The sequence below is a fragment of the Dunckerocampus dactyliophorus genome, chromosome 5 (genome assembly GCF_027744805.1).
Source record: "Dunckerocampus dactyliophorus isolate RoL2022-P2 chromosome 5, RoL_Ddac_1.1, whole genome shotgun sequence".
Classification (NCBI taxonomy): domain Eukaryota; kingdom Metazoa; phylum Chordata; class Actinopteri; order Syngnathiformes; family Syngnathidae; genus Dunckerocampus; species Dunckerocampus dactyliophorus.
The window spans coordinates 25,915,375-25,932,734 of record NC_072823.1 but is presented as its reverse complement, the minus strand read 5'-3'; the positions used below and the strand labels follow the sequence as shown (position 1 = coordinate 25,932,734).

The 17,360-nt window shown below is 41.4% G+C and overlaps 1 protein-coding gene and 1 long non-coding RNA gene across 2 annotated transcripts in view; one reads left to right on the top strand and one right to left on the bottom strand.

Annotated features, from left to right (window-relative positions):
- Positions 1 to 13,249, top strand: part of cspg4 (chondroitin sulfate proteoglycan 4) — a 73,112-nt gene extending 59,863 nt beyond the window's left edge. The window contains exons 6-11 of the mRNA XM_054775158.1: positions 238 to 414; positions 5,558 to 5,756; positions 5,872 to 6,003; positions 6,770 to 6,930; positions 7,688 to 7,871; positions 8,830 to 13,249. Of these exons, the coding sequence (XP_054631133.1) occupies positions 238 to 414; positions 5,558 to 5,756; positions 5,872 to 6,003; positions 6,770 to 6,930; positions 7,688 to 7,871; positions 8,830 to 10,691 (2,715 nt within the window). The 3' untranslated portion in view covers positions 10,692 to 13,249. The remainder of the gene's footprint in view (positions 1 to 237; positions 415 to 5,557; positions 5,757 to 5,871; positions 6,004 to 6,769; positions 6,931 to 7,687; positions 7,872 to 8,829) is intronic.
- LOC129180881 (uncharacterized) lies at positions 4,475 to 16,530 on the bottom strand. Its single transcript, XR_008570310.1, has 3 exons — positions 16,287 to 16,530; positions 7,653 to 7,855; positions 4,475 to 6,019 (listed from the first exon to the last, which is right to left on the bottom strand). It is a non-coding gene; the product is annotated as an uncharacterized LOC129180881 (long non-coding RNA).
- Positions 16,531 to 17,360: the final 830 nt, after the last annotated feature.

Genomic DNA, 17,360 nt, shown 5'->3' with positions numbered 1-17,360 from the left:
TTACCCTGCGCTTGGTGTTTCATAATAAAACTGCCCACCACGCTCCAACCACACTTTCTCATTTTATCATCGCCCATCCGTCCAATATACCTGGTAGGATTTTGGTGGTGATCTGGTAAATTTCCTAGAAGGAGTTTAGGTACAACCCATTATTAGAAAATCGTCAAACCAAAATGGCCGACTGCCTGTGTCACATCCCCCCTTATTTGACATGCGGATCGTTTCTGTCCCCCGCAGATAAAGCTTGGACACATCTACTACATGCACGACAGCACCGAGAGCACCGAGGACAGCTTCACCATCTCCGCCTCGGCTTATGAGATCGAGCGCCGCAGCCTTCCCATCACAGTCTCCGTGACCATCTGGCCCGTCAACGACGAGCCACCGAGACTGACGCGCAACACGGGGCTGGAGGTGAGGTTCTGGAAAGTACTGTTGCCTCTGTCAGTTCTCTGCTGACTCACTCGCTGGTGAAACATTGCCGACAGGAAAATCTTTACAGCCTGAACTTTTTTGTTACTTTGTTTTCCCGTCTCTGATGAGGATTCAAGGTGAGCACGAGGGAAATATTTCAAGCCGGCAAACTTGAAATGAAACTTTTATCCTATCCTGAAGCTACAGTCATATCAGCTCCGGTACAGTAAAAGATGGCGGCCACAATGCAGTTTGCACAATCTCTCTCAAGCATAAAGCTCACATTTCCTAAAAGCATTTCGACTCTATTTTCCTTGAAATTTTGATGAATGATTGATGACTTCATGAGAGGGGACAAGGTAGGATGCAGTGTGGCTTCCATTGAATTTTAATGAGAAATTTCAGGTAAATACAGGAATTGGCTCTCTAAATAAGGATTGTTGGCCTTGGCGGAGGTCCACTTATGACTTGTACAGACCCAAAGCAATGACCAGTGAGTAAAGACTTTTTCTCACAAATATATCATCAAATAATTACAGCACATAAAGTGTCAGAGGTTCAGTGAGGGCCACATATCATTCCAGCATAAGACTGTGCTGTCTAGGCAGTTGGGAAGAGCTCCCAGCCCTGGAAACCAAGTGTGTCATTCAACTCCACGGCTCCCTGGCAACCCGTATTTTTGGAAAAACCAAAAAGGCTTCATGATGAGGCCGCGGCTTCTCTGGGCCAGCGAGGATCCGGCGGTCGTGCGTCGTTTTTTTTGCTGCGGTTGCTCGATGTAACGGGATAACACACACACACGCATACGGGCGAGTGTCACTGATTTAAAGCAGGAAGTGCGTGCGTGGTGACCTCTGAGGCCTGCGAGCAGACATGATGACTAGCATTGACTTAACCCAGGCGCGGTTGTGGATCACCGTTGATCTCTTTTAGCCCAGTCAGCTGCTCTCTATTAGTCTTTACACACTCTGTATCTGTCTGGTTCTACATACGTCTCACTTGAAATCATCCTTCTATTTCTACAATATCACCATATCAACAAAGTAGTCTATGCTACTACTCAAGGAGCAAAATGTTATTTTTAGCACAATGTTTGCCAGTGTTGCATGTTTTCTGTATTTACTATAAATTGGGTGAAAATTACTTCCATCAAACAAGAAAAAATTCACATGAATTATCTACCACTATTATTAATATTTTCCCCCCTTAGGTGGGTTGTATATATTTACACAAATTATTTGAAATTGCTGTATGGAAAGAAAAAAAATGTCATAATATATACTGTATATAACCAATTTTATATTTGTATATATTATATATATATATATAATACATTTTGATAAAAACAGGAATACAACTACTTTAAGACTAAAATATTTCATGTTTAATATTTTATATATACTTATAATCAAATATAAAAATACATGAAATAAAAAAATACAGATAAATTCAATAAATCAATCAATCAAGAAATAGAAATTAGGAGTTATCAATTCCACTTCAGTATAATTCACAGCATATTTCTGCCTTTTCATTATTTCAAATAATTATTAATTATTGTTTTCAGCATACTTCAAATTATTACATTCATTAATAACTCTAAGGTCTTGATTGTAACAACATCTTATGAGATGAGGCTAAAACAATTGTGCGGTGAGAATTATAATAATAATGTCATGGTTGCAGGGCCCCTTTGGTAGAAAAATGCCGAAAAAAAAAAATCTAAATTGTGTGGTGAGAATTACAGGGTTTCCGCTACATGTACGTAATTGATACATATATAGCTTATTATATAGCTTAGTATTTACGCACATATTGACCACAGTTAGTCTGAAAACAATTTAACATATCATAAAAAAGTTTCACTGCGCTTTAGTTTGATTAGCATGCACTGGAATCGCCTGTCTGCACTTGCGCATGTGACCAGATACGTGACACGCTTTAACACACGTTGACTTTCACTTTGTTTCTTATTATCGGAAGAATGAACGATAGCCCATAAAATGTGTAGTCAATTGACGACAGCTTGTCACATGCTAAGCCTATCTACGCCAGCGTGTGTGGTCGCTCACGTTTCAATCTCGTTGTACTTTCTGGCATTTTTGTTTACATGCCTGGCTGGCGGCATCTCGCGAGCTCGTTTTTGACGAGCCACGAGATACGATCATCATCACAACTTACTTTTTGAACGTGTCACTTAACAATCGTGCTCTCTTGTTATCATTGTCATTATGGCTTGTCTGCAAAACACTAGTTGTGTGTCAAAGTTGTGCAACAGAAACACGTCGTGTGTACAGCTTTAGACTGTGATGCTATCACGGGGGTCTCCGATAGGTAGCTTGTATGCTAGCAGTAGCGCACCATCTGATGTGACAAGACATGGCACCTGTATTTAATAACAAATGAGCACACTGAGTGGGGATGTGCTTTATAAATAAAGTGCCATTTGAATGTCGGCAGTGCTCTCAGCAACTTTGCCAACAGTTTTGCAATGTTCTCGGTTTATGTTCGGTTCGTTGTTGAAAAGTAAAATAAATAAGTCATAAAAAATTGCTATTGCTATTGTCATTTTTAATAGAAGTTGCAGACGCTACAGCGGCACGACACGGCGGCGGCAGTCCACCCTCTCGTGCAGCCCACCACCACAGCTTCAAAAAATCCTTGGGGATTATAATAATAATGTCATGGTTGTAGGGCCACTTTGGTAGAAAAATGCCTAAAAAAAAAAAAATCTATCGACCTAACCTTCTGACAGATACAGTGTTGCGATGTAATCCATGTGATAAGTAGGACAACAACATGTATTTAGCTCTACAAAACACTCCCACTTCACCACTTCCTGGTCATGGCCGAAGATTGCAGCTGATGTCACATGCGCAGGTTATTATCCTTAATTTCTGTGACTATTTCAGCAAAGTTTGGGGCCAGAGTCCAGATTCGGTGGCAGCACAGTTGTAAGGTGAGGCAGCCACAGTCAGATATGTTGCAGGCCCTCAAACGGTTGTTCTCCAGCAGTTATTTAAACATCTGCTACTGCATTATTATTATGACTGTCTGAGAGAGGAAATGTGAGCCATTGTGAGTCAGCTCAGCTTATTGCATTTATATAGTTCATCCTTTTACGTTGTAAAAGCATCGATCGCCACATAAAGCATTCATTTTTAAAAAGCACTGCCCCTCAGTACTCACTGTCAGGTTTGCAGACGATGCCGGCTTGATGCTTGTGGGGCGTGCTAATGTGGCCATCTGGTGGCGGCATCAAGGAACTGCATTCTGACGTCACATCTGATTCTAATGCATGTGACCTCATTTGAAGGTTGAGCTTGTTTGTTTGTGGGTTTATTTAAATTTCATTTAATTAATTAGTTAATTAATTTAACTTGTGATTCTTAAAAATTCACATAGTGTATTTTCACTCCAACAGGAAAATATAAATTGCTAATTATTTGAGTCAAAAGAAATCATGATTTACTTGATAAAATAAATTATCCTACAAGTATTTATTATTTATGTTAGTAAAATATAATTGTTCTTAAAGTGTTTGAATATAAAATGTTTTTAAAACACAAAAGTAATTGGTATATATTACATAATAAACAAAAATAAACCCAAATAATGTCTTAACCAATATTAGTTGATAGTAAAATATTTGATTTAAAAATGTATTACAATAATAGTAGTCATATTACATACACAGTAAATATTAATTTTAAAAGTATGTCTTTTAAGTAATTATCGCATATTTTAAAAATATATTTATCATATTAAAAAAACAAAAAGCAATCCAAAAATCCATTAATACATAATAAGATTATGTAATTATCTGAAAAACAATATCAGTGTTGCATTTTTCTGCATTTCAGTTATTTCCAAGACGTTCTTTCCCCATAATTTAGATCAAATTAGAGACATAATTGTATTACAATATGATGCTAAAAAAAATGGAAACATGGTGCTTTTTATCAATTTACCTCTTACACATTTCCCTGACTTTTAAGACTTGCATTTAACAGCTTGGAGGTTGCTCGCTGCTTTCTGTTGCTCAGATTAGCGTCGGCCTGGGAAGCATTGATTTTTTTTGCTCCGTCTAGCAGGAATGATTTTTTATTTTTTTTTCCTGGAGATTAAAAACGTGCTGTTTTGTTGTTGTTGCTGTGGCTCTTTTCAGGAATGTGATAGAAAACTTGATTGGCTGCGGTAATCTACAGGTTTAGTCTCCAAAACAGTTCTGATGTTTTATTTAATTAACTTGTTTTCGGCCTTTTTATTGCATTCATTCCAATAACAACAAATGCAGAGTAGTGATTCATTCATGGGTATAAATAATAATAATGGATTAGGTTTTCTATAAGGTACCCAAAGTGCTTCACAGTGAAGCGAACCCATTATTCATCTGTAGTCACAGCTGCCCTGGGGTAGACTGACGGAAACGTGGCTGCTAAATCGAGCCTACAGCCCCTCCGACCACCACCAAATATTCATTCACATGCATACACAACTGTGGGCAGCACTGCAGGCAAGGTGGGTGAAGTGCCTTGCCCAGGGACACAACAAGGAGCGAGGAATGAACCGCCAACTTTCCAGTTTCTTGCCAACCTGCTCTACCTCCTGAGCCACTGCCGCCCAATAAAAATGCAAAACATATAAAGTTAAAGAAAAGTTGAGTGTAAAAATAGAGCAGTATAAAAATAAACATACAGTATAAGACACTGAATAGTTAGTGCAACTGTATCAGCCGACCCTCCCTGTCCTTTCTTTGCTAAGCTGCCAAGGAGTATAGCAAGCGTGAATGGCATGCAGCCATTTGCTTTAATCACTCTTCTTTGGTGCACCAATCAATGTGAGCCACAAATTCTGCCTAGCAACAAGTGATGTAACCAAGAAGCATGCGAACAATCATGTTTTAGACAGCTGCTATGCCAAAAATGTCATACTGAACGGTTGGTATTCTTGTTAACTAGCTAAATTAGTGCCAAAATATTAGAACCAGCTCTGGGTGATGATGCGGTCCAAACTACAGCCACAATTATTAAAATATTGTAAGACCCTCTAAGATAACAAAAAAAAATGTAATGTAAGGGGTACCTAATGTCCTGGCCGCTTGGTGCATCCATCACATCTCCACCATCTTGTTTTCTCCCAGCTACTCGCTGGCGAGGAGGCCGACATCACATCCAGCATGCTAACCACGGACGACGCCGACACCCCCGCAGAGGAGTTGGTTTACAATGTAGAGACGCCAACCAGCGGCATGGTGGCGTTCAAGGAGTTCCCGGAGGAAGCCATTGCCAATTTCACACAGGCTCAAATCAACAAGGGGGAGGTCATCTTCATCCACGAGGGTGAGGAGGACACAGACACACCTGAGAGTCAACACGGTCATGTGAATGACAAGTCCTGATACTGTCAGTACGCTGCAAATAAATGTCTTTAAAAGTCCACTCTGTGCGTCTGCAGGTGAGGAGTCAGGCGGATTCAGCTTCACGGTGACAGACGGCGAGCACACGTCTCCTCTCTACAGATTCGTGGTCACGGCCAGGCCCCTCACCATCACCATGGTAACACAAGAGGAGCTGATGGTGTTCCCAGGTAAGATGTCAAAATCCTGTAAAAGGAGTCAAGACAAGCAGCAGTGCCACAGTAAATATACAAGTTTAAAAACCTTTAGGGTGTTTCTTTCTTTTTATTTCCAGTATTTTTACTATTATTATTATTTTTTAGTATGAAGTAAATTCCATTTTTGTACTTTTTAATTATGTGTGTTCATGTATTACACTGTGTATAGTGAGCTGTGGTCACCCCTGTGATAGATAGATTATATGCAGGTCAACATTTGTGTACATGTGTACCTGAAAATAAAATGGAAATAATGAAATAAATAGATTAATAACAAATAAATAAAATAACAAGCATTACATTTAACGGATACAAATAATGAAGTAAAAAGCAACAATATAAAATTAAAATAAAATGACTAATCCAGATTTATAGTCATAGTTTCATAGTCTTGTATGCAATGTAATACAAAAAATAACCAAATGTTTTAATTCACTGTCCCAGTAAAATGTAGTTTACTTGACAATTTTACAAATTTCATGGTATTATTATGAAGCAAACCATTTTTTTTTCCAATTCCATCTTGTCGATTAACCTCACTTAATAAAAAAAATCATGGATCAATATGGCCAACGCTAACCCCCCCAACCTAAAAACCACACACACAGTACATATAAAAGCATGTAAAACATACTAAATTGACTCTGGAGTCTGCTTAAGTTCAACTGCTTCAGTGATGAACTTAATTTTCCGCTGATTAACGTGTGTGTGTGTGCGTGTGTGCTGTGCGCACTCGCAGGAACGAGGCAGCCCATCACCAGTGCCAATCTGGGGGCCGTGACTAACGAGGATGGAAATGAGATCAGCTACTCGCTGGTCCACCCCCCTCGTTTGGGGAGACTCATCATGGCCAACGACAAGAACCAGATGGAGGAAATCAGCCGCTTCTCCCAAACGCAGGTGACCACTTTGTATTTTGTGTGTGTGTGTGTGTGTACGTGTGCATGTGCGAGGTCAAAGAACATTCCAGAGACCTTTTTTGTGGGCCTAACCTCTGTGAGAGGCTCTGTTTGGGTACAAAGCATACTGATTGGGGACCTGTTGAGCAGTTCATTAGCCTTCTACAGTCAGCTGAAGATGCACACAGATGGTTTTAGTTTTGGATGGGACTTTATTTGTGTAGTGTCATATAAAATGTATACGCTCATCTCCATCAACACTTGGGTTGCATAAGCAGCAACCCTGCAAACTGCTGAGCAGAAACATCTCATTGTGATTATTTTAGTTCTTTGCTGTCTATTTGTGTGTGTGTGTGTGTGTGTGTGTGTGTGTGTGTGTGTGTGTGTGTGTGTGTGTGGGTGTGTGTGTGTGCGTGTGTGTGCGTGTGTGTGTGTGTGTGCGTGTGTGTGTGTGTGTGTGTGTGTGTAAGCATTATTATACTTGAGTGCGTGAGACAGAGAGAGTTGAGTTCAGGACACAGTGACCTCAGAAAAAAAAACAAGCCTCGGCATTCCGACATTCAATCTCAACTAGATGCAGAACGCCAATTTCCCTGTGGGTTTGTTGGGGTTTTTTTACTTCCAGAGGGAAGAAGATGTCAGCTGAAAAATGTCAGCTGAGCGCTTCTAAAAATAATAAAAAATAATGAGTTTTCTGAGTGGAAAACTTAGTTATTGTCCTACTGTATGTTTTCAATGCTGTCTCTCCTCGTCCTTAGCTGGAGTCAGGAGTGATCTTCTATGAGCACCAGATGCCTGAGGACCCCTTCTGGGTGGTGAGGGACTCTATGGAGCTCATCCTGTCGTCGCAGCCCGCCCCGGACATTCGTCACATGCTGCCCATCACCGTGTCGTACTACGCCACGCACAGCAACATCTCCTCTCAGCTGTGGAGGAACAAAGGTAAATGTGTGAAATACAAGGATAATCCCTACCTGTGGAAAAGGTAGGAATAGTCGTGACAAATGCTATAAAGAACCAGTAATTGCCGATCAGCAGCAGGTGTGCCCTGCTGCGCTGCCATCCACCAGAAGTCCAGGCCACTCGGGAGGAAACAAAATGCAACGCACAGGAAAATAAACAATGAAAGCATGACTGTCAAGTGTGAAATGACAGTAAGCCCCCAAGGGATCGATCTTAAATATCCCAAAGTCCAAAATAATACAGGGTGGTGGACAGGAACCGGAGAGTGGAGTGGTTCCAGTCACCCCGCCAAAACTGGTAAGTGGTGCGACTCTAGCCGCCCCACCGGAGTAGAAGAGTGGAGAGACTCCAGTCACTCCACCGAAACCGAAAACTGGCACGGCTCCAACTGCCCAGCTTGAACAGAATGTTGTGCATCCCCAGACAACCAGCCAGATGTAGCCTCCTGCTCAAGGGATGGATTTCTAGACATTCCCCCTTTAGAACAGGCAACCGTAGGAAAGTCACGAGGGGAACCTCTGGTCAAGCCGGGACCAGTTGCCAAGTCTGAACAGGAGGAAGTTACCTGGCTGGAACAACAGACAGGGGTGGGTGGAGGGAGGTCTGGAAGAGGGTTTTAGGTACAGCCAGCCTATGAATTAATTTTCATTTGCAGCTATTCATATTCAAACCCAAGCTCACACTAGTCATTGGTCATGTAGTGGTTCACACAGCTTATTAACTGACAACCAGTCCAGGATGCAGTCTGCCTTTTGACCTACATGAGCTGGGACAGGCTCCAACCTTGAGAATGAATTAATATAAAACGATTGCTGAATCCTCCGTAGAAAATGAATGAATGAATGAGCCAAGTTGATTCATACCGTAGATTGAATACCAACTGACTCATTGTTGGATCCTTCACAGCAACTGAAATGCACTTATTGTTTCCATACAGGTCTGGAAATCGTACAAGGCCAGAGGAAAACAATTGATGAGTCCATCCTGGACGCTTCCAACCTCCTGGCCAGCCTTCCTGAGTCAGAGAGAGCTGAGGCAGATGTGGTCTTCGAGATGAAGCGCTACCCTGACCATGGACGCATCACCCTAGGGGGTCAGGACCTACCTCGAGATGCACCCTACTTCATGCAGAAGGATGTGACCCAGGGCGAGCTGGAGTATCTCCATGACGACTCAGGAGCCCCCTTTGACAGCTTCTCCTTCAGGGCCCGTCTGAAGTCTCAGGGTCGTAGTTTGACCTCCCCAGCCGACTCTGTTGTCCTGGAGGAGATCTTTAATGTTTCCATCAAACGACGCGGCTCGGAATCCCCTGAGCTCGTCACCATCGACATGCTACTAGAGGTCCTACAAGGGTCTATGGCCATTTTGACCCAGAAGCATCTGAACACCCACGATGAAGACAGTCCACCAGATGAGGTCCACTTCAAGGTGACAAAAGTGCCAAGAAACGGGCACTTGGTGGATGCCCACACCATGGACACCCTCTCTGAGTTCACCCAAGAGATGATCAACCGCGAGCAGGTGGGCTTTCAAAGTGACGGCAGCCTCGCGGACGGCTTTGTGGAATTCATTGTATCGGACGGTGAACATGACACAGAGCCGCACACGCTCCACATCGGAGTACTTGCTCGCACCCTCATTCTGGACAAAGCCCCAGAGATCAAGGTGAAGCAAGGAGATGACGAGACTCTTGTGACTGAAGAGATGTTGAGAGCGACCACCGGCGGTCCCGTGGAGGAGGACGTCCTCTACAAGATCACAAGTGTCCCCAAGTACGCAGCGGTCATGGTAGACCGGCAGCCCACTTCAGCCTTCACCCAGAAACAGATCAAAGAAGGAAGAGTCAGCGTCCGCTTTGTGAAGTCCACTTCACCTCGCGACAGCGTGGCCTTCGTTGCTCGCAGTCGAGCGGCTAATGTGTCATCTGTTCTCAATATCACAGTCCAGCCTCTGGCCAAGATTGCTCAGGATCCTCTACTACCCCAAGGCTCGCTCGTTCAACTGGACAGAAAGCTTCTAGATGCAACGCCCCTGGCAAACAAGACTAGGACCTACCCAACATTCACTGTCATCCAGCAGCCACAAGGAGCTCGATTCGTCAGATCTGGAGGTCCTGGTGCAGGCCAGCCAGTGGATTCGTTCAGCCAACGAGACCTGGATGAAGGGCGTGTTGCTGTTGAAATCCCAAAAAGGTCCTCTGCGTCCCAAGATGGGGTTACTCAAGATGAGGCACGCTTCTTGCTTAAGGCTCATGGAGTCCCCCCAGCAGAGTGTGTGCTTTCTTTTCAAACTGGGCCCTACAATACCTCTGGGGTCTACCCTGCCACTCTGTTGAGGGTTCCCTCAGAGGCCCCATCGAAGGACAACAATGAAGTGAGTGGGTCCCCTCGTGTGACTCCCGAAAGCCCCCTTTGGAAAGCCAACAAGGACCAGCCCCAAGCAGAGGCCACCTCCGCATCCCCCTCTGGCACCGGCTCCCATAGGAACCCCGTGGTTTCTCGACGGGGCAATGTGTGGTCCATTCTCATACCCATCCTGGTCATCCTCATTCTCCTGCTCCTGGCAGCCGTCTTGGCGTACTACCTGGTGCGCAAAAACAAGACTGGCAAGCACAACGTCCAGACGGCAGCATCCAAGCCGAAAAACGGAGAAGTGGCCGGCACTGAAACATTTCGTAAAACTGACCCAGCCAATAACATCCCCATGTCCAACATGGATTCCAAGGAGGCCGACCCAGAGTTGCTGCAACACTGTCGGACGACGACTCCGGCCTTGAAAAAGAACCAGTACTGGGTTTAAGACTTTGGACCCCCCAAGAGGGGTGGGTCCTCAAGTGTCTGGAGCGCCACCTCCTCCAAGTCTTCTTCTCAGTATTAAAGACTTCTTGCTGCAGCCGTTTGATGGATTTTTGTGCTTCGACGCCAATTTATCTCAACATTAACTGTGGACTGATTCTCAGGCAACAAGACACTGAATAGTTGTTTGACAAAGCGAGAGGCAGTGTCTTATCTTCCGGTGCCATGTCTATTTATTTTATCATTCCTCTTTGTCAAAAGGCACAAACGACATAAACATGCTCCGTGTTTGCAAAAAGAAAATATTCTGGCTGTGCTCTGCCATCTTTTAACATCGGCCCGCATTTATTTGTTCACTATTTTTCTAATAGATTAGCTTGTACATAAAGAAGACCACAAAATGCCTCTTTTTATGTCACTGTTTCTCTGTTGTTTCTCAGGGCTAAATTCAGTCATCACTCGCAACATTTAATCAGTTTGTCTCTTTTTGGAGGATTTGGTACTGAAAACAAAACTAGACACATGAGAAAAGTTGGTGTAAAAACTTGAATTTAGCTCAGAGTACTGGCCAGCTGTCACTGGACTGGTCTGACAGCACGAAGAGGACAGGGAAGTTGGTCTTAAACCAGGATGCGGTCGATCCGTTCCAGTATGGGGTTCCGTTACCAGCATAATTCACGTATCGGATATTGATGATACCATCTGCGGGGATTTCCGATCCACGAGTCATGTCCGTGTTTTGCTGTTCTCAGCAAACGTTGCCAAAAGAGTAACCGTCCCCCTACTATTGTCGTACACACACACACACACACACACTGACGCACTCACGGCCACACACAACAGTCGGACATCAACATAACACATTTTTTCCGGGTCGCTACAATATCATACTTGCCTGTAGAGCGGAGTTTATTACAACCTCATGTAAAATCAACAATAAAGGTAATGTAGCGACACGGAAGTCACGTGCGACGTCAAAGGGATAGTCTGGGATAGTATGACGTCCCCATCAGCAGTGTAGTCCAGCAACAGCGACTTACCCCGACCTTGGTCTCCGAAGTCCAGTTCTGGTCGGATTTTGGTGATGAAGATCGTAGCTCTGCTAAGTCGCTGGGAACATAATATGCATTCAAAAGAGTAACACCTTTTGCATCACAAAAAAACAAAACACTCAGCGTTATGTTTGTCTCCCGCCGTGTCCCTACGCACTGTCGCCTGTGCATTCATGTGTATGGGATGAACACACTCGCATCTTCTTCCGGTGTGGAACACATACGTAAACAAGATGGCCGCAGCGCTCCGTCGCGGAAGAAGAGTGGCATTACCGTGAGTGCATTCATCCCGTACATATGAAAATAGGGATACGGCGGGAGACAAATATAACGCCGAGCGTTTTGTGAGGTCAGATTTTTTTGGAGAAGGCATTTTTGTGACGCAAATGTATTACTCTTTTGAACACATATTGTTTTGAGAAGCCAAATTCTTTACTTAAATGTCCCCAGCAACTAAGCGGAACTACGTTCTGCATCACCAAAAGACCAAGTGGGGGGTGAGTCGCTGTTGCTGGACTACACTGCTGATGGGGATGTCATTCAACTTCATGTCAAAATATCAGAACTATCCCTTTAAGAGTTCTGTATTGTCTGACTGTCTGTGAAGCAGTGAACTCATCCAGCTATGTTTGCTGATATTCTTTTAGCTACATTTGCTAATATTCTTTTGGCGTGGTTGAATATTAAAACAAACACAGCTCTGGTATCAGAACTGTATCTGTATTGGCAGATATGTGGATCGACGCATCCCTATCTTAAACATATCTTGAGGGGTGTGGTCAAGATGTAAGAATTCCTACTGCGTGCTGGGCGAGGATCAGGGTGGGAACAATCCACTCGTTAGGTTCCGAGGTTCTGAGCATTCCATCCTGTATGTAAGCTAAATATAGTCACATACTGAAATATTGTTTTTTTTCCAGACTTTTATGTCGTAATAATGAACTTTGACTTTTTCTTTGATTGGTGGATATTGATTGGAGGATAAAATAAAAATGAGCTACACTAGACTTTCAATTGTTTCTCCACTAGATGTCGTCGCTTTTTGTTACTTTTGTCATAACGTTAAAAACGTAACTTTTCTACCATTTAATAATTTGCTGTTCAAATTTGGGGATTTGCAGATGGCACAGAGCTCAGGAAGTGTTCGAGGACAGCTTGTATTTCCTGTGAAATGTTTGTTCTTTCTTACTACACATTGTCCGCTTTTTATCCCTTTTTTTGTGTAAATAATCTGTTTTTGGAGAGGGTCGGGGTATTCATTTGTGTTTGTCTGCACTCTAATTAAACATTTAATGACGACTAACTAACCTTTTCTCCATCTTACTCCTCCCCTGTTGTTTTCATTCATGTGTCATCACCACCTCCTCCACCTTGTTCATTCATTATTATTTATTATGATTATTTCTTTCACTGCCCTTACATCACTTACTGTTGTAAAAGAATTTAGCTTCCACAACCAGACATGCATCATCCATTCAACATTTTCCCTCGCACTAATTTAAATTAAAAAAAAACAACTGATGCAACAAAAACTGTGTTTTGTTTTGAATCATAACATGCCAACATACATTTAAATCACTGATAGTAATGATTATTCAGCAATTTGGACTTGAATTGTGTCCGGAGATTTTTTTTTGTTCTGTTTCTGACAATGGGTTTGTCAAGATAGTTTTAAAATAGTGTGGCTTGTGGTCTACCAGTGAATGTTGACTTACATGTGAAGGAAACAGCAAAACAGCAAGTTTAGTTTTTTTTTACTGATTGGTAGTTACCTAATGAAAATATTTATTAAAATAGAAATATTTGTAAATATTTGTAGTTATTTAATCTATTTTATATAATATTTCTAATATTACACTATATTTTTTTAAATATAAAAAAGTAAGAAAACAACTGAAGACTTGTTCGTTATTGAATTACAATGTAAGATCAAATATTTTTTTAAATATAAATACTCACTTTGTACATTACTGTTTACAGCTGAAATATTTATATTTTTCTATTTATATTTTTAACCTATTTAATGTTGAAAAAGTGCAATCATGGTGTCTTGTAGGCACACGAATGTCACACGCTAACTTGACCACCAGGTGGCGACAGTATCCAATCACAGCTACTTGTGAGGTGAAAATCAACAATCTTGCTTCCTCTCTCTGACGTCACCAGCTCTCAGCTGTGATTATGCAAGGCGTGTATGTCTCTGCTGGATGCCTTTCAAGACGAATAGAATCCAGACTTTGTTTTCGTTTGCGTACGTGAGCAAAACGAGTTCATTTTGTCATCTAAACTCATATGTGAAGGTGATGATGAAATAAAAGCGCATGACAGATGATGAGAAACACATGAGGCTGCTTTGTTAAATATCACAAAACAACATCACACATGTAGGCCATGCTTTTATAAGCTTGTGAAAGAATGTTAACAATATTTTGGAGAGCTATTTATTATGCTTCGGCTACCAAAAATGTCAACGGTGTCCAAAATTGTTTCCTTTTTTTGTATGTCTGAGCAGACATGATGTTCCCACCAGATGCCTCAATCATGATGCCGGAAAGAAGCAAGAATATTCTTTCTTTTCTGTCTCTGGCTAAAGTTGTCTTGCGTAAGTTTGGAGCAAAATGACTCCTCCAGTCTTTAAAAAAAAATAGGAAAACAAGTGAAGACTGGGAAGAGGAGGAGCCATTCTTGGGATGCCAGGAAGATAAACACTATCCTGAAAGTGGGCAATTACAGGAAGAGGGGACGTTGTTGGGCTTTTTTGTTTGTTTGTTTGTTTTTTGGAACAAACTACTTGGAAACAAGGGCCTGATCTGATAAATAATTAAAAGAAAAAAGAAACGTCCTCGTAAGTGTGGCGACATGCAATCAAGCTTGTTGAGCTTCAGTATAAAAAAGTACCGGTATGCCTCTTGAAGGCTGTTTCCTGTTACCCTGCGTTCACCTTATCTGGGCAGCCAATCGGAGAACATCATCACCATCATCATCATGGTGTGGTAGTGCAAGTAAATGCAACACAATACACACATTAGAGTATGTTCAGTGAAAAGAATAGAATATGAGTGTATCAGCAGATGTCTTAATAATAAAGTTTTACAAATACATGCAAAGATACAGTACATTTTGTCCCCCCCCCCCAACCCCCCCCACCAACCCCCAGTGCTTTGCAGTAAATATTAGGCAAAAATAACACAAAAATCCAACCCCTTTGAGCCAAAACACGTTGTTCTGTGTCTACTTTTTACTTTTTTGAAGTAAATAATATTCATTTAAATGGAATATTATTACATTTTCAATTCAACAAAGAATGGAGCTCTATGAGCATGAAAAATTCTATTATTATCACATTACTATAAAAATTCTGTCTTCACAAACCCCTTACTACTATTATTTTAATATTTAAAAAAACAATTTGATTTCCATTTATAATTATTTAAACTTTGTTCAATAGTGAAAAAGAGCTCTAAGTTTAATTTTTTTTTTTTTCTTAAATGTTTATTGTTAAAATTCTGCTTTTACAAAAGATAATAATGCTTTGTTTTGGTTGACATAATACAACAAGGTGTGTATTTATGGAGTTTTCAGCAGTGGACAACTACACTCACATTGAGAAGTGTTTCCTAATATTTTGGTGATCTTATGATCTACATGAGAGGTAACATACTGTAGTAGCGCGGGTCGATTCAGATATCATAATACAACAGTGCATTATTATCTTTGTAAATGAACTGTGACGAATCTCATCGGATCAGGGGTACCCAAAGTGTGGCCCAGGGTCATTTGCGGCCTGTGGCTGTTTTTAAAAAAATATGTAGCGTTTTTGTATCCTTGTTAAAACATATTCCTCCTTGTCGTCCACCATGAACCGAAGATTCATTTACAGTACTCCGGGTGCCCTACAGCCGCGTAACTTCTGCCTTCATTCAGCATGAATGATCGCCAGCAGCTAGCGATCATACAAGAGGAAACAGGCAGTCCTGCACGAAGGAGATTGGTGGACTATAGTCCAACTATCAAGAAAAAAAAAGTCACAATTTTATGAGAATAAACTCATATTATGAGGAAAAATAATGTCATTTTAGTCGCATAGAGTTGAAAGATGAAAGAAAAAATACGTTACTTTTTAAAGTCGCAATCAGAAACAAATTTAGGTTGGGGAAAAAGTCTAAGTATTACGAAAAGAACATTTACAACGATTATATACGAAGAATGTTTAAATATTTGGCAAAAAAAAACAGCAAAAAGGGGCGAAGAAAAGAGCAAAGACCAAAGTTCATGATAGTAAAAAAGGCTTTGAAGCATTTTTTCCTTGAAATATCTTAGCATATCACTTTACAAAATACCAAGGTGGCCCTTGCATCCTTTCATTTTCTGTGGCCTTCGCTGGAAAAAGTTTGGACACCCCTGCATTAGATGTTAAGGCTAAAAAAAGTAGGAGTGATGTGACGCTGCGTCATATCATGCATCATCGATACTAATACGGTGTCGTTGAAACATAAATGACTCATTCAACATTTAGAGAAACATAAAAACAAATGCAAAAGTCATACCTTCCAGAAGTTCTCTCACATGCAGCTGTCTGTCTGACAGTGGTAGGACGGTGACGGGCGCTACGGGACCATATGTCAAGGTCAGGAGGTCGGCATGACAACACGTACACTCTGTGCAGAAGAAAGGCCTTTGAGAAGGCAAACACACACCCAGACAGCTGAAGGGGAGATATAAGTGAGTGTGTTTGGTTCACTGCTGCCACTGTGAAAACTACAAAATTCATACCATCATTCACGCACAAACAACATCAAGCCCCCATTAATTGTATTAAAATAATACATTGTCATACACTTACATTCATTTTATATATATCTATATGTGTATATACAGTATATACAGTGGTGTGAAAAAGTGTTTGCCCCCTTCCTAATTCCTTATTTTTTTGCATGTTGTCACAGTTAAATGTTTCAGATCATCAAACAAATTTAAATATTAGTCAGTGACAACACAACTGAACACAAAATGCAGTTTTTAGATGAAAGTTTTTATTATTAAGGGAGGAAAAAAATCCAAACCTACACGGCCCTGTGTGAAAAAGCGATTGCCCCCTGCTTGGGCCACCCTTACCAGCAACAACAACTGCAATCAAGCGTTTGCGATAACTTATGGTGGAGTCATGAACACTGACCTTACCACAAATGTGGGGTCTTTTGTGACCTCTTGGATGAGTCATCGCTGCGCTCTTGGGGTCATTTTGTTCGGCCGGTCACTCCTGGGAAGGTTCACCACTGTTCCATGTTCTCGACATTTGTGGACGATGGCTCCCACTGTGGTTTGCTGGAGTCCCAAAGCTTTAGACATGGCTTTATAACCTTTTCCACACTGCTAGATTTCAATTAATCTCAGTTAAGTTGTGTTTTAACAGGGGGGAGCAATCACTTTTTCAGGTTGTAGGTTTGGATTTTTTTCTCCCTTAATAATAAAAAGTTTCATTTAAAAACTGAATTTTTATGTTCAATTGTGTTGTCATTGACTAATATTTTAATGAGTTTGATGATCTGAAACATTTAAGTGTGACAAACATACAAAAAATAAGAAATCAGGAAGGAGGCAAACGCTTTTTCACACCACTG